This window comes from Saccopteryx bilineata, chromosome 3, assembly GCF_036850765.1.
Source record: "Saccopteryx bilineata isolate mSacBil1 chromosome 3, mSacBil1_pri_phased_curated, whole genome shotgun sequence".
NCBI classification, from domain to species: domain Eukaryota; kingdom Metazoa; phylum Chordata; class Mammalia; order Chiroptera; family Emballonuridae; genus Saccopteryx; species Saccopteryx bilineata.
Genome location: NC_089492.1, coordinates 65,009,927 through 65,035,791, shown reverse-complemented (window position 1 = coordinate 65,035,791; position 25,865 = coordinate 65,009,927). Strand labels below are relative to the sequence as shown.

Genomic DNA, 25,865 nt, shown 5'->3' with positions numbered 1-25,865 from the left:
TGTCATGGCCGCCTCGAGAGGCTAGTGCGAGTTTGCACCCTGGGTGCGGGGTCCCAAACCCACGCCGGGAAACCTAGCGAGGTAGAGGGAAAGTTGCGTCTTGGCTGTGGAGGCGATAGCTTCTCGAATTCATGAAGATGGCGGCGTCAGGGAGTTGTATGGCCCAGAAAACCTGGGAATTGGCCAACAATATGCAGGAAGCCCAAAGCATCGACGAAATCTACAAATATGACAAGAAACAGCAGCAAGAAATCCTGGCAGCGAAGCCCTGGACTAAGGAGTGAGGAGGTCCCTGGCAAGACGCAGGGGAGGGAAGGGGTGGCAGGAGTTCAGGAGACCCAAAGGGAGTGGGAGTTCAAGGGGGCGGAGAGCTTGATTGTTCCCGAGCAGGGAGGAGAAAGAGGATGCACCTGAGAAATTTTGGTCTTTTATCCCCGCAAGAAGAGCCTAAGCCGCTCCACCGGGGCTTTCTTCGTCTCTCCTTTCTGTGTCTTTAACACGTTTGACTCTGGAGGATGGGAGAGGAAAACGACAGACGGTGACTTGGGGCGGCACTTCCCAGTATCCGTCTTGTAATTATATATATGCTACACACTCTGCCTTGAACCCTATGTCGATATACATAGGACCTTCATCTGACCCCAGACTGTAGAGACTGCCGCAGTCTTCAGAAATTGAGCCAGCCCAAGGGTCTCCAACTATGAGTCATCCGTTAGACATCTAGACTCTTTTTTTTTTTTATCGCTGTTACTTATTTCAGAAACGCACGAGGCTCTACCCAGTCTCCCAAAATGTTACTCCACCAGTTCACAGACACTAGAAATTATATCGATAGGGTTTAAGGCTTTTTGGCACTTAGCAAATCCCTGTGTCCTTGGGAGGGATGCAAGTTAAGGATTCTTTACCTGAGAGCAGATCTTGTTAGGTAAAGAGGAAAAAGCACGGTCTCTCGAATGAAGAGATGGAGGAGAGAGTGGTGGTCAAAAACAAAAACCATACGTTATCACACAGCTGTTTGTTTTTTGTTTTTGTTTTGTTTTGTTTTTTGCAAGGCAAGCTTTAACTGTCAGTATTCAGATCTAGCAATGTTTATGGAGGACTTAATGTGGGCTGAGCACTAAGCTATAAGTTTCCAGATGTCATTTAATCCTCAGACAACCCAGGACTGTATTTTTATTTTGGTAAGAAAACAAGCAAATACAATAGGTAATTTATTTCATGATCACAAAGGCAAAAAAAAAAACCCCTCCTAAGATCAAATCTCACTACTGTCACTAAGTAGTTGATTGACCCTAGGAACTTGACTTGTCCATCCTCATTTTTTTATCTATAAAATGGAAATAAGACCTATTAGTGATGTCATGAAGATAAGATGAGGTAATATATAAAGAATCTAGAATGTGTGTAACAGGAGCTCAATAACTGTATTTTGTTTTCCTTTTCCTCACTGAATGGAGGAGCCAAGATTTAAATTCATGTCTTGACTCCCAAGGCCACATCTCCATGTCTTCAATTTCTGGTTAAAGTTTGTGGGCAGACATCTTAAAAAGGCTTCTCAGAGATATTGACTGACCACTCTATACAGACTAGTTTGCCTGGTTGCTTACTTCTATAGTAAGCTATGCATTCTAGGTTGATGTAGCCTATTAAATATTTAGAAACTACCCAGCTTCCCTCACGGTTTTATTGTGGCTCTAATTGTATTCATCTTAACTGTCTTGAGCTACATCAGTGAGATAGAAAATGTAATTTTATTTAACAGTAGTTTAGTCACACTCAGATGACAAACTTTGATAGTTTTTATAGTAGATATAATGATATATTAGGGCTACATTTTTAATTTTGAGGCTCATACTACAAAGAGAAGTTTAGTACATGTCAGTTATTAAGCTAAGCACTTTATATACATTTTTTCACTTAGTTATTTTCTCCTTACAACTCTATGAAATATCACTATTTACTGATGAGAAAACTGAGGCAAGAGCACAGCTAGGACTTGGCAGTGCAAGGATTCAAACTTAGGCGGATAGAGGTCAGAGCCCACTTTAACCCCCACCCCAGAGGTTAGGCCTAAGAAGGGTTGGGCACAACCATCCAACCAAAATTAATCAGAGATTTGATGATTCCAAAAATAATTGAGAAAAAAATATCTATTGAATTGGCCATATAGTTACCTCTTTTCTACTTGAATAGTATATTGTAAAAAACTATTTCACACTGTTCCCTTCCCAAAAGGGGAAATATTTGGCAGGACTGTGACATGTTTATCATTTCCATCCCCCTGCAGAATTTGTCCTTTTCTACTTCGTTTTTCTTTCCCACATTCTACACTTTCTCCTTGTTCTACCACTGTAAGTTCCTTCAGTACTGACTCATTATCTTCACACAAATTCTTTTGAAATTGTACATACATAAGAAAGTTAATTACACTGTGCTTTGTTTTGTAGTCACCATTACTTTAAGTACTGCAAAATCTCAGCATTGGCTCTACTGAAAATGGTGATGCATGCCAGATCCGGAGGCAACTTGGAAGTGATGGGCTTGATGCTGGGAAAGGTGGATGGTGAAACGATGATCATTATGGACAGTTTTGCTTTGCCAGTAGAGGGCACTGAAACCCGAGTAAATGCTCAGGCTGCTGCATATGAGTACATGGCTGCATATATAGAAAATGCCAAACAGGTAATAATGTTGTTCCTTAAAGTTTACTTACTTCAAGTTAAAGAACCTCATAGTGACTTTTGACTTGCTAAAACTTAAAGCTATCCTCTTTAAAGTTTATATTTTAAGTTATTTTCAATAATTTCTATATAAAATGTATATGAGAGCATGAATTTTTTTTTTTTTTTTTTTTTTTTTTTTGTATTTTTCTGAAGCTGGAAACGGGGAGGCAGTCAGACAGATTCCCGCATGCGCCTGACTGGGATCCACCCGGCACGCCCACCAGGGAGCCATGCTCTGCCCACCAGGGGCGATGCTCTGCCCCTCCGGGGCATCGCTCTGCTGAGACCAGAGCCACTCTAGTGCCTGGGGCAGAGGCCAAGGAGCCATCCCCAGCGCCCGGGCCATCTTTTGCTCCAATGGAGCCTCGCTGCGGGAGGGGAAGAGAGAGACAGAGAGGAAGGAGAGTGGGAAGGGTGGAGAAGCAGATGGGCGCTTCTCCTGTGTGCCCTGGCCGGGAATCGAACCCGGGACTCCTGCACACCAGGCCGACGCTCTACCACTGAGCGTCTTGGGTATGTCTTGGAGCTTTTAGGACATACCCAAATCTCAATGGAAAGTAGTTCTTATCAGAAGAAAAACATTGTATCTATGTGTGGTGTTGGATGTTAATTAACACTTATTGTGATCCTTTCACAAATATATACATATCAAATCATTATGTTGTACACCTGAACTAATATAGTATTATGTCAATTATATCTCAATAAAATATTTTTAATAATTTTTTTTTTAATTTTCACACCCATTATCACGTGGGTGTTTAAAACCAAAATTCTGGAAAAAACCTAAATGTTACTGAGTATAAAACTGATATGTTATAGCTATATAATGAACTAACCAGCCTTTAAAAACATTTGAAAGTAAAAAAGAGGTTATATATTTACTAATATGAAACAAACCCTCAAATATTTTAAATGAAAAGCAAAGTGTAGAACACTGTATGTGGAATGCCATTGTGTTTTTGTTCATCTGCATATATGCAAAGAATATCCCTGGAAGATAGGTATGTGTGCAGCTGGGTATAGTGGTAATATCTGGGCTGAGAAATGATGGTTGAGGGGAACGAGGTAAGAAGGAGACTGAATAATCTCTGAACCTGTACTTTTGTGCTTTGGACACGTATTATCTATTCAAAACATCTTTTTTAACTTGAAAGCATATTCCATGTACTATTCAGCATACTATTTTTTTAGTATATCGCTTTGTAAACAAATAATTGTCTCTAAGATTAAACAGGAACTTCAAGCTCCCCTGCTCTCTATATTTGTTAGGTTGGCCGCCTTGAAAATGCAATTGGCTGGTATCATAGCCACCCTGGCTATGGCTGCTGGCTTTCTGGGATTGATGTTAGTACTCAGATGCTCAATCAGCAGTTCCAGGAGCCATTCGTAGCAGTGGTGGTAAGTATATTTACAACCAGTTTTAAATAAGTTCTTCACAAAGATTACGAAAGAAAGTATACCAACAAGTAAAATTTGTATAGTAAGAGCAAGGCTGTGGCGTCAGTCTACCTAGCTTTGGATTCTACCCCTTAGAAATTGGGACTTTGAAAAATTACTTAACCTGTTTGTGTTATTCTCCCACTCTGTAAGGTGAGGGTGATCACAGCACCTGTGACATTCAGTGTTGATTGAGTAAATCAGGAATCACTAGAGCAGCTCTTACTATGTTCAGAGTTTTAGATGCGATCCAGGCTACTATGAGGAAAATAAAATAGAAATTGTTCATCTAGTAAAAGAAACATTTTTGAAAAAGAGGAGCAAATCTTTTAAGTAATATTCTTAAATAGTATAATAACTAGAGCTAATATCTATTAACTCTGAGACATTTCTGTACTTACCACTTTATTGAACTTATGTGGATTTTTAGTTTGGTTATTTTTTCTTGTTTGGTTGTTTTAATTATTAAATGTGTGTATAGTGTTATATGTATATATTATTTCTAGGTTTACAATGTTTAAACAAATTGAAGTATATAATTATTTAATAATTATCAGATACTAAATATATCTTTCTTGTAGATTGACCCAACAAGAACAATATCAGCAGGGAAAGTGAATCTTGGAGCTTTTAGGACATACCCAAAGGTAATTTTTAAAATTATACATCTATATAACTTTTTGAAGTCCAAATACTTGACTTATTTTTAAAGATGTGTTATATGTAGTTAGTATCTTGTTTTGTCCTAAAACAATTTAATAATATTTACAAAATAGCAATCCAGTTGTCCCTAGCAGAAGACAATACATCTGTGCTTATGTGGTTACTTTATTAGAAAAGCAGACTTCATTTGTTAATAGAATATATATGCCCATGGCATTCTAACAGGGACTGGAGAAACAAGCTAAATACATCTGTTTCTTTCCCTGCAATATAAAATAGATATTAGCACAAGTGTACATCACTGAAGGACAAGAAAAATGAATACAAAGCAAATCCAGTCTTCAGCCACCAAATGGAGTTGGGGGAGGATATAAGCAATACACATTTTTATATTACAATGTTTATATTAAATATTTGACTCCCCAAAATTAATGTTTCTATAAATAGAAAGCTGCATATAAAACATACCTTTTTCCTCTGACTTGCTTTTTTATTGTTGTTTAGGGCTACAAACCTCCTGATGAAGGACCTTCTGAGTACCAGACTATCCCACTTAATAAAATAGAGGATTTTGGTGTACACTGCAAACAGTAAGTAATTTTAAAATGTATCTGATGTCAGAGTCATCATAAAAAAAACTAGGGATTGTACAGCCCAAGCCCCTTACAGATGAGAATAAATTTTCAGACAAAATGTATATGATATTACTTTTTAAAATAATAGTTAGAATGTACAAGTTTAGGAATGTTTAAATTTTTTATTAATAATTCTTTTCATCTAACGAATTGTTTCTCACACAACTGTAAATGTTTTATGAGTGTACAAAATACTCGGTTCATTAATGAAATTAAGCTGAAAGATGTATTCAGGGCCAGCCTGACACTAGCCTTACTGCAACCTCAAAGTATCCAGGTTCTACTTAGCAAAAATTCTTTTTAAACATTTTCACTCCAAAGGTTAAAGAAGCCATATTAAAACCACTGAATGTATGCTTCTTTAAAGTAGTCATTCTAAAAATGTATGAGTTACAATCTCAATTTTTAAAAGTATTCAAGAAGCCAATGAGGACAGTTTTCTTCATCTTTTAAATGTATCTTGTCGCTTCTCTTATTTTGCCCAAAGCCATCTGGAGCCTGAACCAAATTGTTAGTCTTCTGACTAGTCTTTCTGCTTCTGCCTTTCACTGCTTAAAGATCTTTTGGGCACCAAACTGATTCTTTTCAATTCTTAAGTCAAATTGTGTTCCTCCTTCTCAGAATGACTTCCCTTCTCACCAAGTGTACAATCCATAGTCCTTACCATGGCCCTCATAGCCATGTGGTCTGGCCCCTGCAGCCTCTTTGAGCTCATCTCTCCCTGACTCTGCTCTCCTCTCCAGCCAGAGTGGCTTCTTCGTGGTGTGTCAGATGTGCTAGGCAGGCTCCTGCCAAGGCCTTTGCACATGCTGTTTCCTCTGCCTGGCTCACCAACTACTTCAGTCATTGAGTATCTAAGGGTCACCTTAACAAAGAATGTTCATTGGTGTCTCTCTCTAAAATAGCACCTTCCTGTCCTCTGTGTTTTCTTTCCCTGCTTTATTTTTCTTAGCACTTGATACCATCTGATATGTTTTTGCTTCCTTGTTATCGACTCCATTAGAATGTGAGCTTCATGAAAGTAGAATTGATTCACTGCTATAGCGTAACATTTAAAACAGATCATGGCACATAGACGTGTGAGTACCTCCCCAACAAAAATATTGTTTAAATGATTATCTAGCGCCCCCTTTTCTCCATACCTCCTATCTCAACTTCAAGGAAAACATGGACTACTACCACTCTTATTTTCCTGTTTAGAAATTCTTAGAATATTCCAGAATTTCTAAATTCACTTTTACATATTTATGGTTTTCAGTCATCTCTGAGATTTTTTTTATTTATTGAATTTATTGGGGTAACATTGGTCAACAGAACCATACAGGTTTCAAGTATATATTTCTTTTTTTAATTTTTTTATTTTTGTATTTTTCCAAAATTAGAAGCGGGGAGGCAGTTAGACAGACTCATGCATGCCCCCGACCGGGATCCACTAGGCATGCCCACTAGGAAGCGATGCTCTGCCCAACAGGGGGTTTACTCTGCTGCAGCTGGAGCCATTCTAGTGCCTGAGGCGGAGGCCGTGAAGCCATCCTCAGCACCTGGGCCAACTTTGCTCCAGTGGAACTTTGGCTAGGAGGGGAAAAGAGAGAGAGGAAGGAGGGGGGAAGGGTAGAGAAGCAGATGGGTGCTTCTCCTGTGTGCCCTGACTGGGGAACAAACCTGGGACTCCACATGCTGGGCCAACGCCCTACTGCTGAGCCAACCGGCCAGGGCCTCAAGTATATATTTCTCTGATCTTGCCTTGCATTTTGTATTTCGTGCCCACTACCCAAAGTAAATCACCATCTGTCACCATATATTTGGCCCCCTTAACCCTTTGTTACCCTTCCCCCCACGTCCTCTAGTAATCACCATACTGTTGTCTATGTGTTTCGGTTTTATATCCAATATGTGAGTGAAATCATAGTTCTTAGCTTTTTCTGACTGACTGATTTTGCTTAGCATAATCTTCTTAAGGTCCATCCATGTTGTCATAAATGGCAATATTTCATCTTTTCTAATGGTTGAGTAGTGTTCCATAGTATATATGTACCACAACTTCTTTATCCAATCCTTTGTTGAAGGACACTTTGGTTGTCTCCTTGTCTTGGCCACCATGAATAATGATGCACTGCATATAGGGGTGCATATATCTGCAAAAATATGTTTTCAAGTTTTTTGGGTAGATACCCAGAAGAGGGATTGCTGGGTCATATGGTAACTCTATTCTTAATTTTTTGAGGAACCACCATACTGTTTTCCATAGTGGCTGTACCAGTTTACTTTCCACTGGCAGTGAATGAGGGTTCCTTTTTCTCCACAGCCTCTCCAACACTTGTTATTACCTGTCTTGATAATTATAGGCATTTAACAGGCATGAAGTGGTATATCATTGTAGTTTTGATTTGCATTGCTAGTGAAGTTAACATCTTTTCATGTATCTATTGGCCATTTGTATGTCTTCTTGGGAGAGGGGTCTGTTCAGGTCTTCTGCCCATTTTTTAATTGGATTGTCTAGTGTTGAGTTGTATGAGTTCTGTATTATGTTTTGGAACCTCTTCTTGGAGTTGTTGTTTGTAAATATCATCTACCATTCAGTTGGTTGCCTTTTTGTTTTGTTGGCAGGGTTTTTTCTGTACAGAACTTTTTAGTTTGATAATGTACAGAACTTTCTAGTTTGATATAGTCCCATTCCTTTATTTTCCTTACCTTTGGGGTCAAATTCATAAAATGTTCTCTATAGTCAAGGTCCATAAGTTTAGTACCTATATTTGCTTTTATGTAGTTTGTTGTTTTAGATCTTATAGTTGAGAATTAATTTTTTTACACAGGGACAAACTGTATTCTACTTTCATTCTTTTGCATGTGGCTTTCCAATTTTCCCAGCACCATTTAGGTGAAGAAGGTTCTTGTCCACATTTTGTGTTTTTGGCTTTGTCAAAAATTATTTGGCCATATACATGTGGTTTTATTTCTTGGGCTCTCAATTCTATTCCATTGGTCTATGCCTGTTTTTCTGCCAATACCATGCTGTTTTGATTATCATAGCTCTGTAGTATAATTTGAAGTAAGATAATGTGATACCTCCAACTTCATGCATTTTTCTTAGGATTGCTTTGGCTATTTGGGGTCTTTTGTGGTTCTATACAAATCTGATGATTTTTACTCTATTTCTTTAAAAAATGCCATTGGGATTTGGTAGGGATTTAATTAAATCTGTATATTGCTTTTAGTAATATGGCCAGTTTAACTATGTTGATTCTTCCAATCCATGAACACAGATTATCTCTCCATTTCATTGTGTCCTTTTTCAGTCTCTCTTAATAATGTTTTGTAGTTTTCAGTATACAGTTCCTTTACATTCTTTGTTACATTTATTCCTAGGAATTATATTTTTTTTGGTTGCATTTGCAAAAGGAATTGTTTTTGTTTTTTTCATTTATTTTTCTGAAGTTTTATTGTTAGTATATAGGAAAGCAGTAGATTTTTGTACATTGATTTTGCTTTCTTATTTTATTTCATTTTACTTTTTTATTCATTTTAGAGAGGGAGGTGGGTAGGAGCAGGAAGCATCAACTCTCGTATATGCCTTGACCAGGCAAGTCTAGGGTTTTGAACTGGTGACCTCAGCATTCTAGGACACCGCTTTATCCAGTGCGCCACCACAGGTCAGGCTGTATATTGATTTTGTATCCTGCAAATTTACTATATTTATTGTTTCTAGTAGTTTTTTGGTGGCATCTTTAGGGTTTTTCATATACAGAATCATATATAATCTACAAAAAGTGACACTTTACTTCTTTCCAAATTTGAATGCCTTTTCTTTCCCCTGCCTGACTACTCTGGCTAGGACTTCCAGAACTATATGAAGCGTTGTGAGAGTGGGCTTGTCTTGTTCCTGATTTTAGAGGAAAATCTTTGTTTTTCACCATTGAGTATGATATCGTTTGTCATAAATGGCCTTTATTATTATGTTGAGGAGCTTTCCTTCTATACCCATTTTATTCAAAGCATTATGGTCATAGAATATGCTTGTTTTAATCGTATGTTTTAATCATAAATGGATGTTGTATCTTAAGTGCTTTTTCTGCATCGATTGATAGGATTTTTTATCATTTGTTTTGTTAATGTGGTATATGACATTGATCAATTTGCATATATTGAACCATGCTTGTGCAACTGGAATGAACCCCACTTGATCTAAATATTTTTTTTCCATGTAAATGATATGTTTATTTTATTTTTTTAATTGTGTTTACATAGATTCTAGTGTCACCCCAAATGCATCCCCCCTCCTTCATGTTCCCCTCAACATCTCCCTAAATATATATATATATATATATATATATATATTTTTTTTTTTTTTTTTTTTTTTTTTTTTTTTTTTCCCCTGAAGCTGGAAATGGGGAGGCAGTCAGACAAACTCCCGCCCTGCTGGGATCCACCCAGCACACCCACCAGGGGGTGTCGCGCTGGTCGCGACCAGAGCCACTCTAGCGCTTGGGGCAGAGGCCAAGGCACCATCCCCAGCACCTGGGCCATCTTTTGCTCCAATGGAGCCTTGGCTGCGGGAGGGAAAGAGAGAGACAGAGAGGAAGGAGAGGGGAAGGGGTGGAGAAGCAGATGGGCGCCTCTCCTGTGTGCCCTGGCCGGGAATTGAACCCGGGACTTCCGTATGCCAGGCCAACGCTCTACCACTGAGCCAACCGGCCAGGGCTTATATATATATTTTTTAATGTACAGTATTATATTTGATTTGCTAGCATTTTGTTTAGGATTTTTGCCTCTGTGTTCATCAGAGATATTGGTCTACAGTTGTTGTTTTTTTTAATGTTATCCTTGTCAGGTTTTGGTATCAGGGTTATGTTGGCCTCTTTAAAATGTGTTAGGAAATAGTGCCTCTTTAACTTTTTGGAAGAGTTTGAGGATAGGTATCAGATCGTCTTTGAATGTTTAGTAGCAGTCACTAAAAACATCTTTCTGGTCCAGAACATTATTTGGGTGAGAGATTTTTGATCATTTCTATTTCCTCACTGTTTATTAATTGGTTTATTTAAATTTTTCCAATTCTTCATGATTCAGACTAGGAAGGTTATATATTTCTTGGAACTTACCCATTTCTTCTAATTTATTGAGTTTGGTGGCATATAGTCTTTCATGGTATTCTAGTATGATCCTTTGTATGTCTAGTGTCTGTGGTAACTTTTCCTCTTTCATTTCAGATTTTGTTTATGAGTCTTTTTTCTTTTCCTTAGTGAGTGTAGTCAGGGGTTTGTCCATTTTATTAATCATTTCAAAGATGCAGCTCTTTATTCATTTTTTGTATAATCTCTATTTCATTCAATTCTGCTCTAATTTTTATTATTTTATTTCTTCTAACTTTGGGTTGTTTTTGTTCTTTTTTTAGATCTTTTAGATATGTTAGGTTGTTTACTTGGGATTTCTCTTGTTTCTTGAGATAGGCCTGTAATTTTATAAACTTTCCTCTTATTTCTTTCACTGCATCCCAGGAGTTTCTATGTATCATATTGTCATTCTCATTTTTCTCTATATATGTTTTGATTTCTCCTTTTATTTCTTCGTTGACCCAGTCATTTTTTGAGTAGTATGTTGCATAATATCCACATATATGTGGGTTTCTTTACTTCCTTTTTGGAGTTGAATTCTAATTTCAAAGCATTGTGGTCATAGAATATGCTTGGTATAATTTCAGTCTTTACTTTGTTGAGGCTAGTTTTGTGACCCAGCATATTGTCCGTCCCTGAGAATGTTCTGTATGCACTGGAGAACAGTGTATAATCTGATATTCGGGGATGAAAGGCTCCGTAAGTGTCAATTATGTACATTTGGCTTAATGTGTCATTTAAGGCCTATCTTTCTTTATTGATTTCTATTTGGATGATCCGTCTAGCTATCAGTGGACTGTTATGGTCCCCAACTATGACTGTGTTTTTGTCTCTCCTTTAAGTTCTGTTAGTAGTTGCTTTATATATTTCCGTGCTCTCTGATTGGGTGCATATATATATATTAACAAGTTCAAGGTGTAGTGTCCCCTTTATCATTATAAAATGTCCATATTTGTCTCTTTTTACTTTTCTTATCTTGAAGTCTGTTTTGTCAGATATTAGTATGGCTACATCTGCTTTACTGTAGAGCTTTTTGCTTGGAGAATAATTTTCTACCCTTTACATTTGAGTCTTCCTTTGTTTTTGCAGTTTCGATGTGTCGCCTGAAAGCAACACCACATATGGTTGGGTTTTGTTTTTTGATCCAATTTGCTGTTTTGTACCTCTTTATTAATGAATTCAGTCCATTTACACTTAGGGTAATTATTTATGTATTAGGATTTCCTACATCCATTTTATCTTTTGTTTTCTGGTAGCTCTGTTCCTCCATTGGTTCTTTTTCTTTGTTTTTCTGTCTATTGTTTTTGTGTGCTAGTATTACATACTTTTCTCTGTTTTCCTCTTTTTTAAGCTGTTTGTCTCAATTTGGGGGTTTTTTTGTGTGTGGTTACTATTAGGTTTATGAAAAAGAAAGTTTCATACAGTTTTTCTTCTTCTTTTGAATGCATCTGATCTCCATCTTTTTGTGAATTTATATCATTCCCCCTCCCCTTTCTTGTTTTTATTGTCACAGATTATCCCTGTTTACGCTGTAACTTTGTTGGTGATCTTACACGTAGTTTTGTGACTTTTTGTCCTTTGATTCTAGTAGGATAACCCACTTGAGTATTTCCTGCAGTGGAGGTTTTCTGGTGATAAATTCCCTCAGCCTCTGTATGTCTGGGAAAGTCTTTATTTCTCCTTCATATTTATAGGATAACTTTCCTGGATATATGATTCTTGGCTGGTAATAACTGTCTTTAAGTAGTTTGAATATTTGGTTCCACTTTCTTCTGGTTTTGCAGTTACTGCTGAGAGGCCCAATAATAACCTAATGTACTTTCCATTATAGGTTATTTTCTTCTTTAACCTCTGTGCCTTCAGAGTTCTTTGTCATTAATTTTGGCAGTTCTAATACAGTGTGCCTTGGAGAAGGCCTCTTTGTATTGAGATAACTAGGTATTCTGTTTGCTCTTGGATTCAAGGATCTAGCTCTTACTATAAGCTTGGGAAGTTCTCATCAACCTTTTCTTTAAGTATGTTTTGTGTTCCTTTCTCCCTCTCTTCTTCTTTTGGTATGCTTATTATTCTTATATTGTTGTTTCAGATGGAGTCGGATAATTCTCATAGAGTTTTTTCATTTTTTTTATGCTCAAGTCTCTTCTCCCTTCTGTATCATTTCTAGATTTCTGTTCTCAGTATCATTAATCCTTTCCTACATCTGGTCCAGTCTATTTCCTGTGCTTGCTAGTTCATTCTTGATCTCTTTTATTGAGTTCTTCATCTCTATAATTTGTTTGGTTCTTTTTTAACATTTCAATCTCTTTGGTAAAGTACGTGTTTTGCATGTTGTATTGTTTTCTGTGTGCATTAAATTGCCTGTCTGTATTTTCTTGCATCTCATTCCAGAGCTGCAATCCTGAATTCTCTGTCATTTATATCATATATTTCCATGTCTTTAAGTATGTTTTCTGGATATTTTTCATTTGCTTTCTGAGCTGCCTTGCTGCCTTGGTTATTCATGGTATTTGATGGGTTCCTTCTCTGTCTAGGCATCTTTGTATGAGTGTACCTCTCTATCAGATTACTATTAAAAGGTTTTCCAGTAGGTGTTGCTGAATCACAAGTTTTTAACTCTGTAAAACCCCAGTATTATCCTCCGCAGCCAGACATAACCACAGTACATTGGGGTGGGGTGGGCTAGGGAACCAGCCAGCTTCTTTGTTTTGTCCTCTTAGTAATGGCAGCCTTGGATGTCTATGGAGTCCTCCCTGTGCCCAACTCTAGGACTGATCACAGGGTGCACTTTTTGCTCAGGGAAAGAAGTGATTCTATAGTACCAATTCTTAGGTTTGCAAATAATTTGCTGCATAGCTCTGGAAGACTGTGGGGTGGTAGGTCCCTGTGGCTTTGTTTCTCTGCCTAGAACATTGATCACCTGACAACTGCAGCCGCACCCCAGTACAGTTTCCTTCCCAGGTCTTTGGCTCAGCTGCAGCTCATACTGCTCATACCTGCAGGAGTGCCCACTGAATCTACTCCTCCCAACTAAAAAGAGCACCAGTCACAACTGGTTTCCTCCCCTCTCCAGGCTTAGCCCACTGTGAGCTCCACGGCCACAGGGCTGCCTCTGTGGCTCATCTCAGCCTTTTTCCTTTCTCACCCATCCCCCTTTTCTGTTCCTACTTGCCCACCTTTAGATGTTTCAGTGTGAAGATCTCTCAGCCATGCTTTGCATTGAGCAGAGAATCCTTTGTTGAATTATACATTGAGATAATTCAACCTTGAGATACGAGTTTTAATTCGTTCTGTAACTGAGCTCATAAGTCAGTCAACTCGTATATCAAACAAATTTCTCCCATTTAAAATAACTGAAATAGATTTAATCCATTCCAGCCCTGTGAAACATCCCCAGATCATCCTAAATTATGAAAAAAGACGTTTTTCATTAAAAAGCACACATGTATACTTTACCAATGCATAACAAAATATATGAAATAAAAGAAAAAAGTGTTATTTAGTACTGTATTCTTACCTTGGAGACAGACGAGTGTGGCTAACGGAGGTGAATGGTGAAGGAGGAGGGAGGGAGGGAGGGAGGAAGGGATGCAGGCACTGTAGACATGTAAACTAAAACTGCACTTTCTTAACACTGAATGTAAACTAAAACTGCATTTTCTTTACTTTAAACAAAACTAAAACTGTACTTTCTTTACTTAAAATGAAACTACAGCCCTGGCCAGTTGGCTCAGTGGTAGAGCGTCAGCCTGGCATGCAGAAGTCCCGGGTTCGATTCCCAGCCAGGGCACACAGGAGAAGCATCCATCTGCTTCTCCACCTCTCCCTCTCTCCTTCCTCTCTGTCTCTCTTTTCCTCTCCCGCAGCCGAGGCTCCATTGGAGCAAAGATGGCCCGGGCGCTGGGGATGGCTCTATGGCCTCTGCCTCAGGCGCTAGAGTGGCTCTGGTCGCAACAGAGTGACGCCCCAGATGGGCAGAGCATCGCCCCCTGGTGGGCAGAGCGTCGCCCCCTGGTGGGCATGCCGGGTGGATCCTGGTCGGGCGCATGCAGGAGTCTGTCTGACTGTCTCTCCCTGTTTCCAGCTTCAGAAAAATACAAAAATAATAATAATAAATAATAAAAAATAAAATGAAATAAAATAAAACCACAAAAACTTAATTGTAAAAAAAAATGCACTTTCTTAACTTTAAACTTGACCTAAGCTTAACATTACATATTTTTCATTTAATCATCACTTGTTTTTGCCTTTTTGGCTGCACTTTCGGCACTTTCACTTGCAGGACTTTTGAATAAAAATCTATCCAAAGAGGTTTGCTTTTGCCTGCCTTTTAAAATGTTACGGAAATGTGACAAACAAGTGTCATTAAAAAGTGCTGAAGCACGACCAATTGAAACTTTTTCTGGGTGTTTCTTTTCAATGAAACTTAAAAGCTTCTCCCACATTGCCAGCATGTCTTTAATTTCACTTGTAGAAATCATTTCCTCTGACTCTACCTCCTCCTCACTACTGATCTCTTGCAGAAGCTCCATATGTTGCATCATCTGTAGCTTCTTCAACTCCTCAGTTGAGAGTTCCTCCTCATGTTCTTCAATGAGCTCGTTTACGTCACCCTCATCTACCTCCAGACCCATTGACTTTCCGAGGGACACTCTCCTCCAACGCTTCTACCTCATTCTCGGTCTCCGGTTCGAATCCTTCAAAGTCCCTGTCTGCAACAACATCAGGCCATAACTTTTTCCATGCCGAGTTCAAGGTTCTTCTTGTAACCTCTTGCTATGCCAAGTCAAAAATGCATAAACATATCATGATGTAGTGATCTTTCCAAATCTCTCAAAGGGTTAGAATTGTATTCTCAGTCACCACAAAGCAGCGGCAAAACAAGTGCTTTGTGTAAAACTTTTTAAAGTTGGAAATGACTTGCTGATCAATAGGTTGAAAGATTGAAGTCATGTTGAGTGGGAAGTAGAGGACCTTCACGAATTTGAACTCATCAAGAATGTCATCTTCAAGACCAGGTGGTTGGGCTATAGCAGTGGTAGTCAACCTGGTCCCTACCGCCCACTAGTGGGCATTCCAGCTTTCATGGTGGGAGGTATGGAGCAACCAAAGTATAAATAAAAAGATAGATTTAACTATAGTAAGTTATTTTATAAAGATTTATTCTGCCAAACTTAGCGAAAATCCAACATAAAGTACTTGGTAAGTAATTATTATTATATGCTTTAACTTGCTGTAACTCTGCTTTATAAATTTTATAAAGTAAAGTTACTTCCATACTTTATAAATCACCATTACCGTGGAACCGGTGGGCGGTTAGAAAATTTTACTACTAACAGAGATATAAAAGTGAGCGTTAGGTATGAAAAGGTTGACTACCCCTGGGTAGAGCATTATCAAGGATTAGTAATGCTTTCATCGGGAGTTTATTTTCTTGAAGTTATTTCTTCACTGCAGGACCAAAGACGAGATTTACCCATTCAATAAAAAACTGCCATGTAACCCATGCCCTAGCATTGGCGTGCCACATAACCTGCAGTTTTTCTTTAGGAATCTTGTGAGTCTTAAAGGCTCAAGGATTTTTGGAATGATACACTAGCAGTGGCTTTACTTTACAGTCACTGCTAGTATTTGCACACAATGCAAGGGTCAGATGGTCCTTCATCGGTTTATGGCCTGGCAGCTTCTTCTCCTCTGCGGTGATGAAAGTCCTCCGGGGCATTTTTTTCCAAAACAGTCCTGTTTCGTCACAGTTGAACACTTGTTGGGGGATGTAGCCTTCCTTTGCGATAAGCACAGCATAAAGTGCAATGTACTCCTCAGTTGCCTTAACGTCAGCACTCGCAGCTTCACCATGCCTCACCACCAAGTGGATGCCAGATCTCTTCTTGAAATTTTCAAACCAGCCGTGACTTGCCTTAAACATATCTTATGCTGCCTCTTTTGAGGTTGATGGTTCTTTCTTCTTCAAGTCTCCATAAATAATACGTGCCTTTTCGCATATGACAGTCTCCATCACTGTATCTCCTGCCAGCTCTTTCTCTTTCACCCACACCAGCAGAAGCTTCTCCATTTCTTCATGGATATTTGTCCTTAATTGGGACAGAATTGTAGTTCCTTTCACTACATTTGCACTTTTGATGGCATCCTTTTGTTTAAGGATGGTACAAATTGTAGATGTATTGCGGTCGTACAGCCTTGCCAGTTCAGTCACTCATACACCACACTCATGTTTTTCTATTATTTCTTGCTTTACTTCTGTTGACATCATTCTCTTCTTCTTCTCACCACTGTCCTTTACACTCGCTTTCTCCGGCCCCATGATAGCACACAAAAAATGTTAGTAAAAATGCAAAAATGATGCAAGAACTAGTACAGCGCACGAGATTCGACTTGATTCTGCAGGTAACATGTAGAAAGAACGAGATGCTGGTGGTGTGCTGCCGATTCTGGACCCGTGTGCCAATGCGCCAACTAGCAGCAGCTTCCTGAATCACGACTCATATCTCGGAATTTCACTCGGATCTCAAACAAAAATACGGACCAAGTCGCAGCTCATATCTTTAAAAAAAAAAAATTTGTATGTTGGTCTGCTCGTATTTCAAGGTACCACTGTAGCTGTTCAAATTGTTAAAACTTCAAGGGAAGAGAGCCCTAATGTCACTCCTGAGATGTTTCTGAAGAAACAGATTGTTTAACTTTATTTTCCCTTCTGAAAAGAATCTTAAGTTATTTCTGTTTGAGAATTACTCCTGAGCATGGAAACACCTTTGCGGTGATTATTTTATTTTCAGAGTTACTGTCCATTGTTTCTTTCATTTATTGAGTGGTGGTCTGGCCCTGGCCGGTTGGCTCAGCGGTAGAGCGTTGGCCTGGCGTGCAGGGGACCCGGGTTCAATTCCCGGCCAGGGCACACAGGAGAAGCGCCCATCTGCTTCTCCACCCCCCCCTTCCTCTCTGCCTCTCTCTTCCCCTCCCGCAGCGGAGGCTCCATTGGAGCAAAGATGGCCCGGGCGCTGAGGATGGCTCCTTGGCCTCTGCCCCAGGCGCTAGAGTGGCTCTGGTAGCGGCAGAGCGACGCCCCGGAGGGGCAGAGCATCGCCCCCTGGTGGGCGTGCCGGGTGGATCGCAGTCGGGCGCATGCGGGAGTCTGTCTGTCTCTCCCTGTTTCCAGCTTCAGAAAAATACAAAAATACAAAAAAAAAAAAAAAAAGAAATATATTGAGTGGTGGTCGAAAGCTAATACTTTTAATACCTACTCTACTTTTCTTAAACAGCAGCAGCAGCAACTTTTGAAATTAAAAAAAAAAACTGCTTTCTGTATCCAAACAAATGTACATTTCCTTTCCTGTTTTTCTGAAATATGAGTCTATGATACAGGAGTAGCCACTTTCTAGCTATCTATATTGCTGCAGCCTAGAATTTTCAGTGTGTAATTGCTAGCATATTGAAAGGTGTACTCTTACTTAGGACCAATTCCTAAATAAGGAAGAGGCAAGTTTTTCAAAAGGCAAATGAGTGGGTTAATTTATTTTTATTTCAAATCTTTTGTAATACTGCCAAGTTGAAAGAGCAAGGATTTTGTGCAGGCTGGCTATAGAGCCATTTCCTAAGGTATTGGCTGATGAGCTATTATTTGCAGTTTATATTGACCTTTAGTTTTTTCTTTTCTACCTTAAATTCTAGATCATAATATAATGTGTACTTAAAGTCTGGTTTAAACATAGAGGCTAATGTAGCTATTACATATTTTTAACTTTGAGGAATCTTAGTGAAAATAAGTTTTTTAATTAGATTGTATGTTTTCAGTGTTCTACAAGCACATAGTAAATGACAACAGTCAACACAGCAATAGCCATCTGGTGTGAATGAATCAAAATTATACTGATTTGGATTTTCTTGCTATAGCATCACTTACTGTTATCCAGTGTATGTCATTTAATTTTTTGTGGATTCATATACCACATCTTCTGAATAAATAGTAAGCTCTTTAACTTAAGGAAGTTCCTTGTGTTTCTTTGTATCCATTGATGTACAGAATGTACATATTTAAATATTTATTACTTGAAAACAATACATGTTTTTCAGACACGTAAGCAAAATTTTCTTGCTATACTTAACTGTTAGTTAGGTACCTTTAGAAGCAATAGTAATTCTTTTAGGTGCTTTAAGGACCTACTTTATAGTTTACTTTTCCAAAGAGCAGTAGGTACTAATTAGGGGATCAGAATGGGAAAAATGGGGAATCCACATGTCATTTTCAGTATTTTTAAAAGCCTAACAAAAATTATACTTGACCCTAGACAAGCAGTCCATTAAACTTATATTTTATTGTCTAGAGCTAATAAACTCAGTATCATGAATAAACATGTCATTCAGAAGTTCTCATTGGTTGTTAACTTAAATTTCTGGGCTCTACAGAGAAAATAAATAAAACACAAGTGTAGTAAGCAGATTTAAAAACCATACTCCTGAGGAGTGAAGAAATCATGGTTACCTGATCTATTGGAGTAAAAACTAAAACATGACTAATTGGATATGAAATGTAATTCACTTAAATTTGGCCATAACTGTTATATGATATGCTTCAATATTATTTTTACTTACTAAATTTGTGCTTTTGTTTCATAGGTATTATGCCTTAGAAGTCTCATATTTCAAGTCCTCTTTGGATCGCAAATTGCTTGAGCTTTTGTGGAATAAATACTGGGTGAATACGCTGAGTTCCTCTAGTTTGCTTACTGTAAGTAACAGCTATATTTTCAAGGGATGAGTTTGAATTTTATTTAAGTTCCATGAGATGTTTAATATCTGAAACTCTTATGCCTGGAATACCTGACTTGGCCAAGACAGCAGGGCTGGGGTCAGGTTCTGCATGACCAGAGCTGTTAGGATAATAGGCCAGGCAAAAGTCTGTGGCATATACTACTGAGACCAAGTCTAAATATCAGCTAGAATGCTCAAATGAGGGTGAGATCTGTCCCTGCCTTAAAGAAACTTAGAGAAAAATACAAATGCTGCTTTTCATTGTCTAGGTATTTCACATAAGACTCCAGTTACAAGACCCAGAAGACCCAACCAAACTGGCTTAAACAAAAAAGAGAACCGTGTAAGCTGCAGAGTTCAGGCATAAGACTTTAGTTCAGCTTCAGCTAAGTTTGCATTCAGACAATATTATGAGGTCTTGGTCCTTTGCTCTCTCAGCTTTGATTTCAGGTCAGTTGGCTTCAGTTTCAGGCTTCATATGAAAGTAGGATGGCAGCATTAGCTTCAGACCTCCTAGACTCTGAGTTTCACATTCAAAAGAGAAGATTGAGATACACACACACTCTCTCCTTCTCCCTTTTCTTCCCTGCCTTTTCCCCCCTTCTTTTTTCTCCCCCTCTCTTTCTCTTCCCATTTCCCCCTTTCCCTCTCTGCCTCAGGCAAAGCCCCATTATGTCCGAGCTTTGATTAAGTTGCACACCCATCCTTAAACCTGATCTGGGCCCCAGCAGGTGTTTTACTACTGTGCTAGGCTACAGCAAACTCTTTCAGGAGCACATGGACTACGAATGGGGAAAGGGTTGTCCCAGAAGGAAATCAGAATATCATTACCTTAAAGCAGCAGATGCTGGGCAGAAAAAAAAAAAATGCTGAGTATTTTCCAATATATCATTAAAAGCTAATAAGAAGGATATTTATTTAACAAGCTTCTGTCTATTCTATCTAGAGCTTAGCCAGGAACAGTTTTGTTTGTTGTTTTCACTTTTTTTTTTCCAAGTAAGCTATTTTTCCCTGGCTGGATAACTCAGTTGGTTAGAACATCATCCCCATAGGCAAAGATTGCAGGTTCAGTCCCTGGTCAGGGCACATACAGGAAGATAATGATGTTTCTGTCTGTCTCTCTCCTCTCTCTCTCTCTCTCTCAAATCAGTAAATAAATTTTAAAAATAAAGTGGTCCACTTCATATAATTCAGTTTGTATAATGGTTAGAACCACAGAATTTGGGGAAAAAATTAACTCAGTTCAAGCAACTCTGCCACTTTACTAGCTGTGTGACCTTCAGAAAGTTACTTAATGTGCCTGAGCCTTTCTTGGGGCTCAGTGATATTAGTATCTACATCATTACATACAGTGAGAATTAATGAAATACTATATATAAATCAGCAAAGTGCCTGGCATATAATAAAGCCTCTGTAAATTAATTTATTGTTGTTGTTTTGGTTCATTGTATTCAGGGGGGAGAAAACCTCATTTGAACCTATTTACTATTATTTTAAATACAGTTCTGACAAATACTTCTGTTCTTATTTTTTTATCCTCAACAGTCAGAAGTAGCAAATTAGAAGGAAGAAGAGTGATCACAACAGTAAACTTTTACTAAGAGTTTCCGATATGCCAGACACTGCTAAATGCTTTATATATGTTGCTTCCGTAGAGGCAAGCATACTAATAGCAGCAGAAGTGACACGTGGTGGCAAGGGGAGAAAGCACTAAGCCCAGAGCAGCCTGACCTTTGTATAGAGGCAAATATGCCTGCTCAGCCTACGGCTGCCCCAGTATTCCAGCACTGCATGTATTGAGGACACTAATAATCAAGAAAAGGTTAAATTGTATTTCTTCCTTTCTTACAGTTTATATATAGTATCAATACATTGCAGCATTTTAAGAAAAATATATAAATATATATTTAATTCATCTCTTTCCTCAGGTAAAACATATAACCTAAAAGTATCAGAAAAAAAGTAATTTTCTGATTTAAAAAATTAGTTCCATATGTTTATTCTCTGTGTGTGTGAAATGTAATTGCTGTCATTTTACTTCATTTTAATACTATAACTGTTTCTGCCACCCTACATTTTCATAGCTTGAACTAAATCTTCCAAATATGAAGTGGTCTATAAACCTTAGGGTGAGGGGACTGTTGATGGTGTTGGTGCCCTAAACCATCTAGATTCAGGCAAAGTGAATATAACTGCATCCTTTTTTTTTATATATATATATTCATTTTTTTTAATTTTTTTTATTACTATTCATTTTAGAGAGGAGAGGGAGAGACAGAGGAAGAGAGAGAGGAGAGACAGAGAGAGAGAAGGGGGGGAGGAGCTGGAAGCATCAACTCCCATATGTGCCTTGACCAGGCAAGCCCAGGGTTTCGAACCAGCGACCTCAGCATTTCCAGGTCGAGGCTTTATCCACTGCGCCACCACAGGTCAGATAACTGCATCTTTAAAAAGTAAAAATTTGTAAAATTTTTGAGGAACTGGTAACATTTTATGTATATTTTACCTTGTTTGAAACTAGCCCATATGCTGTAGAACATACTACAAGCACTGTGAGGCCAGCTTCAGTATTACCTTTTCTCCTTTTATAACCACCAAGACCCGTGTTCCGATATGATGAGAAAGGGAACCAGAGGGTGAGCTGGTAGCATTTTAAAGATCCCTCTGTTGTAACTATGATGACAGCAAATAACTTCATATTTGGTGACTGAACTCCCATTTCCTATACACTGTCTTATAAACTGAGCAAATAGAATAACACTGATTGTTGCCAAGTTGTTTATTAAGTTTTCATGTTCTTTTGAAGATACAGGAAAGAAATAGAACATAAACTCATCTCTATGAAAACATTTTGTATTTTAAACACATTTTCAAAAAGATGCCCCACAAAAATCTTTATTAATCAGTGGTAGAATACAAAAAAAAAAAAAAAATCAGTGGTAGAGCATCGGCCTGGCATGCGGAAGTCCCAGGTTCAATTCCCGGCCAGGGCACACAGGAGAGGCGCCCATCTGCTTCTCCACCCATCCCCCTCTCCTTCCTCTCTGTCTCTCTCTTCCCCTCCCGCAGCCAAGGCTCCATTGGAGCAAAAGATGGCCCGGGCACTGGGGATGGCTCTGTGGCCTCTGCCCCAGGCGCTAGAATGGCTGTGGATGCAACAGAGCGACACTCCGGATGGGCAGAGCATCGCCCCCTGGTGGGCATGCCGGGTAGATCCCGGTCGGGCGCATGCGGGAGTCTGTCTGTCTGACTGCCTCCCCGTTTCCAGCTTCAGAAAAATACAAAAAAAAAAAAATTACAGTTAAGTGTATATATGTAAATATAAAAAATTTTCTTTTTCAAAAGTATGAAATATTAAAGGACAAAATGGTATATACTGGTGTGGACAAAAGTAGATTTCCAGTTCTGAGAACATAAAACACAGAGTTTATTCGATACTTTAATAACCATAACCTGCATGTCTTTTTCCATATGACCAACTGCAAAACTACTGCTCCACCCTGTATATAATCCAGCTTCCCAAATACAGGTGTGCATGTGAGCCAGTAGCATTCCTCTAAAATATAGCTAGGTGGAGGGATTAAATGCATTTCTTCTTCATATTGTTCTATATATTGTCCAAATATTCTGCAATAGCTATTTTATAATAAAACTAACCCAATATTATTTTTTAAATATTGTCTTAAGTGCTAATTCTGAAAGCTCAACAAGAACAAATAAAATTAGTTAACAGTTATTAAGGTTTTGCCAGATGCCATGGACAATCCTAAGAACTTTATATTAATATATGTTACTTAATTGAATCTTCACAATAGCCTTAAGGTAGAAATTGCTGCCTTCCTCCGCCATTTTCAGAAGAGGACTTCAAGGCACAGAAAGTAAAAGCACCAACTAATCTGCAACAGAACCAGGGCTGAGATAAGAAAATTTTCAAATTTAATCTGGAAATTATAAAAGGGTGAAAAACTTCTCACTTGCACTGCTTGAACTTTGGAGTCAGTTTTTATAAGTTTGATTTCACTTCTTACTTAATTCACTTACTATCCAGTTAGATTTCATAGTGGAAGTCTTTGTGAATGAAATGTTTTATGTAAAAGAAAATCAATTTACATTAAAATTGTCTAATGGCAGACTTGTATTGTTTACATATACGATACCATTTTCCCCACAGAATGCAGACTATACCACCGGTCAGGTCTTTGATTTGTCTGAAAAATTAGAACAGTCAGAAGCGCAGCTGGGACGAGGGAGTTTCATGCTGGGTTTGGAAACACACGACCGAAAGTCAGAAGACAAACTTGCCAAAGCCACGCGAGACAGGTAAAAGCAAATCTATTCCTGACCCTCTTGTTTCAAAATTGTTGTTGCCAATAGTAGCAGGGTTCAAATTTCTTATGCTTTAACTTATTTGTAACTTAGAACAGTATCTGAATGTTAATTTGAGACCTTTAAGAATTGTCAAAGGCAGATTTTAACTTTGAACATTTAGGAGACATTAGATAAAAATAGTAAAGGCTTAAAGGTCTAGTTAATGTTATGAAAAAACTTCCAGTCACCTTTTTTAGGTAATAAACAATTAATCATTGGATCGTTAAAAAAAGCTTTTGCCAAAGGATATCATAATTCATTCTAACCTAATTATTTCCTGAGGGATTACAGTAGGATTTCTTAAATTTATCAAGTTTCAAGTTTTTATCGTTTTAAACTCCTAAATAGCACAGTAACGATTGTATCTCCCTTGTTATTCTTCTGAAATTATCTTTTATTTAGTATCCCAAGTTTCACTACCAAGATTTGTTAGGAACAAATTTGGGATATGTTCTTTGATAACTTAAGAAATAACCATGTGGCCCTTCAGATACATACAGGATTGGAAAGATTACCTAAATAACATTTATTTTCAAAAAAATTAAATTTTAATATGATAATTAGGGGCAGAGAGGAAGGGGAAAATATGTTAACATCTGTATAAACTGAAACCTTGGTGTCCATTTTAAGCAAAACTGGACTGGTAAGTGGGAAGGAGAAGGGAAAGGGGAAGACAAAATATATTAGGAACAGAGGGTCTTCATGAGATTTCATACGGTATAGCTAGAGCCTGGATAAAACTAACATTTTCCTCTGACATTACGTCTCAATTTGCTACTTGCTCTGAGTATGTGTTTTTTTCTCATCCATCTCTATAAGTCTGTGATTTGTAATTTTATCTACATTTACATCTCAATTTCTTACAAAGCAAAAACTTCACTATGGGAAAGCCTCCAGATACATAAGAAGAAAAGTAGGAAGAACATGACCAGGCAGTGGCACAGTAGATAAGAGTATCGGACTGGGACGTGGATGACCCAGGGTCAAAACCCCAAGGTCACCGGCTTGAGCATGGGCTTATCTGGCTTGAATGTGGACTCACCAGCTTGAGCAAGGGGTTGCTGGCTTGAGGATGGGATCATAGACATGACCCCGTGGTCGCTGGCTTGAGCCCAAAGGTCACTGGCTTGAAACCTAAGGTCACTGGCTTGAGCAAGGGGTCACTTGCTCTGCTGTAGCCCCCCGGTCAAGGCACATATGAGAAGCAATCAATAAACAACTAAAGTGCCACAACGAAGAATTGATGCTTCTCATCTCTCTCCCTTCCTGTTTGTCCCTATCTTTCTCTCCTTTGTCTCTGTCTCTCTCCCTCTCTCTCTCTGTCATGAAAATAAAAAAGAAAGAAAAGTAGGAAGGACAGAAGTAGTATAAAAATAGACAATTTTCTTTTTTGGAGTAACTGTACAAGAATTGCATCTCTTCTGAATATTGGTGGTTGTTATTTTTGGGGGGCAGTTACATTTTATTTTTTATTCTTAAATCTAAATCCTTCACCCACTAACCTAACTTTGATATTGATTTGATATTGATATCTGAAGAATGTAATTATTTCAAGAAGAAAAGCATAGGATTCTTTGAAATCATTTTGTAAATTATTCTAAGCAATAACAAGGGAAGGAATAATATTTTAATGTAATATTGGAATCAATATAATTATGTAATTTAGTCACCTTCTAAAACAGAACTTTTCCCAAAGCTGCTGTTATGAATTATATCAAATCTTCCTTTGTTATTCCTTGTGAAAATGCTCATAACTAATCAAATGGTCAAAAGACATTCAGGAAGCTAAAAATAATGAGTAAACTATAAATTGGTATAGTTTGGAGAGTATGAATAGAACTGAAAATCATTACTGGAGGTGGAAGGATTAAAATGGGCGGACGTGTGTATTTGAAACAGTTTCCAATTTACACATGTCATATGTTTTTTCTTTCCAGCTGTAAAACTACCATAGAAGCTATCCATGGATTGATGTCTCAGGTTATTAAGGATAAACTGTTTAATCAAATTAACATCTCTTAAACAATCATTAAGTAGTACTTTCGCCTGTAAGAAAAATACTCAACATTTTAAAACCAATTACCAAAAACCTGATTAGAAGTATAAGGTGCTCTGAAGTGTCCTGAACATAATAACATCCTTTAATAAAGGTCTTTAAAATGAAA

The 25,865-nt window shown here is 38.1% G+C and overlaps 1 protein-coding gene and 1 non-coding gene across 3 annotated transcripts; one reads left to right on the top strand and one right to left on the bottom strand.

Moving 5' to 3' along the window:
* Nucleotides 1-26: 26 nt before the first annotated feature.
* COPS5 (COP9 signalosome subunit 5) lies at nucleotides 27-25,865 on the top strand. 2 transcript variants are annotated; one of them, XM_066266257.1, is made up of 8 exons: nucleotides 27-280; nucleotides 2,448-2,682; nucleotides 3,996-4,124; nucleotides 4,745-4,810; nucleotides 5,331-5,416; nucleotides 19,198-19,309; nucleotides 23,504-23,652; nucleotides 25,638-25,865. In XM_066266257.1, the coding sequence occupies exons 1-8, from the start codon at nucleotides 132-134 to the stop codon at nucleotides 25,720-25,722; spliced, it is 1,011 nt and encodes a 336-aa protein (XP_066122354.1). In that variant the 5' UTR covers nucleotides 27-131; the 3' UTR covers nucleotides 25,723-25,865. The 2 variants fall into 2 exon arrangements, with proteins under 2 accessions (XP_066122354.1, XP_066122355.1); XM_066266258.1 differs by having other exon boundaries at nucleotides 27-288.
* Nucleotides 21,838-21,970, bottom strand: LOC136332391 (small nucleolar RNA SNORA61). The gene has a single exon (XR_010730660.1). It is a non-coding gene; the product is annotated as a small nucleolar RNA SNORA61 (small nucleolar RNA).

What these genes read in the sequence shown, in the direction of transcription:
- COPS5 (XM_066266257.1), top strand. Translation starts at nt 132, where the DNA reads ATGAAGATGGCGGCGTCAGGGAGTTGTATGGCCCAGAAAACCTGGGAA. An exon ending in ATATAGAAAATGCCAAACAG is followed by an intron (nt 2,683 to 3,995) that starts GTAATAATGTTG and finishes TATATTTGTTAG; the next exon opens with GTTGGCCGCCTTGAAAATGC. An exon ending in GCCAAAGCCACGCGAGACAG is followed by an intron (nt 23,653 to 25,637) that starts GTAAAAGCAAAT and finishes TTTTCTTTCCAG; the next exon opens with CTGTAAAACTACCATAGAAG.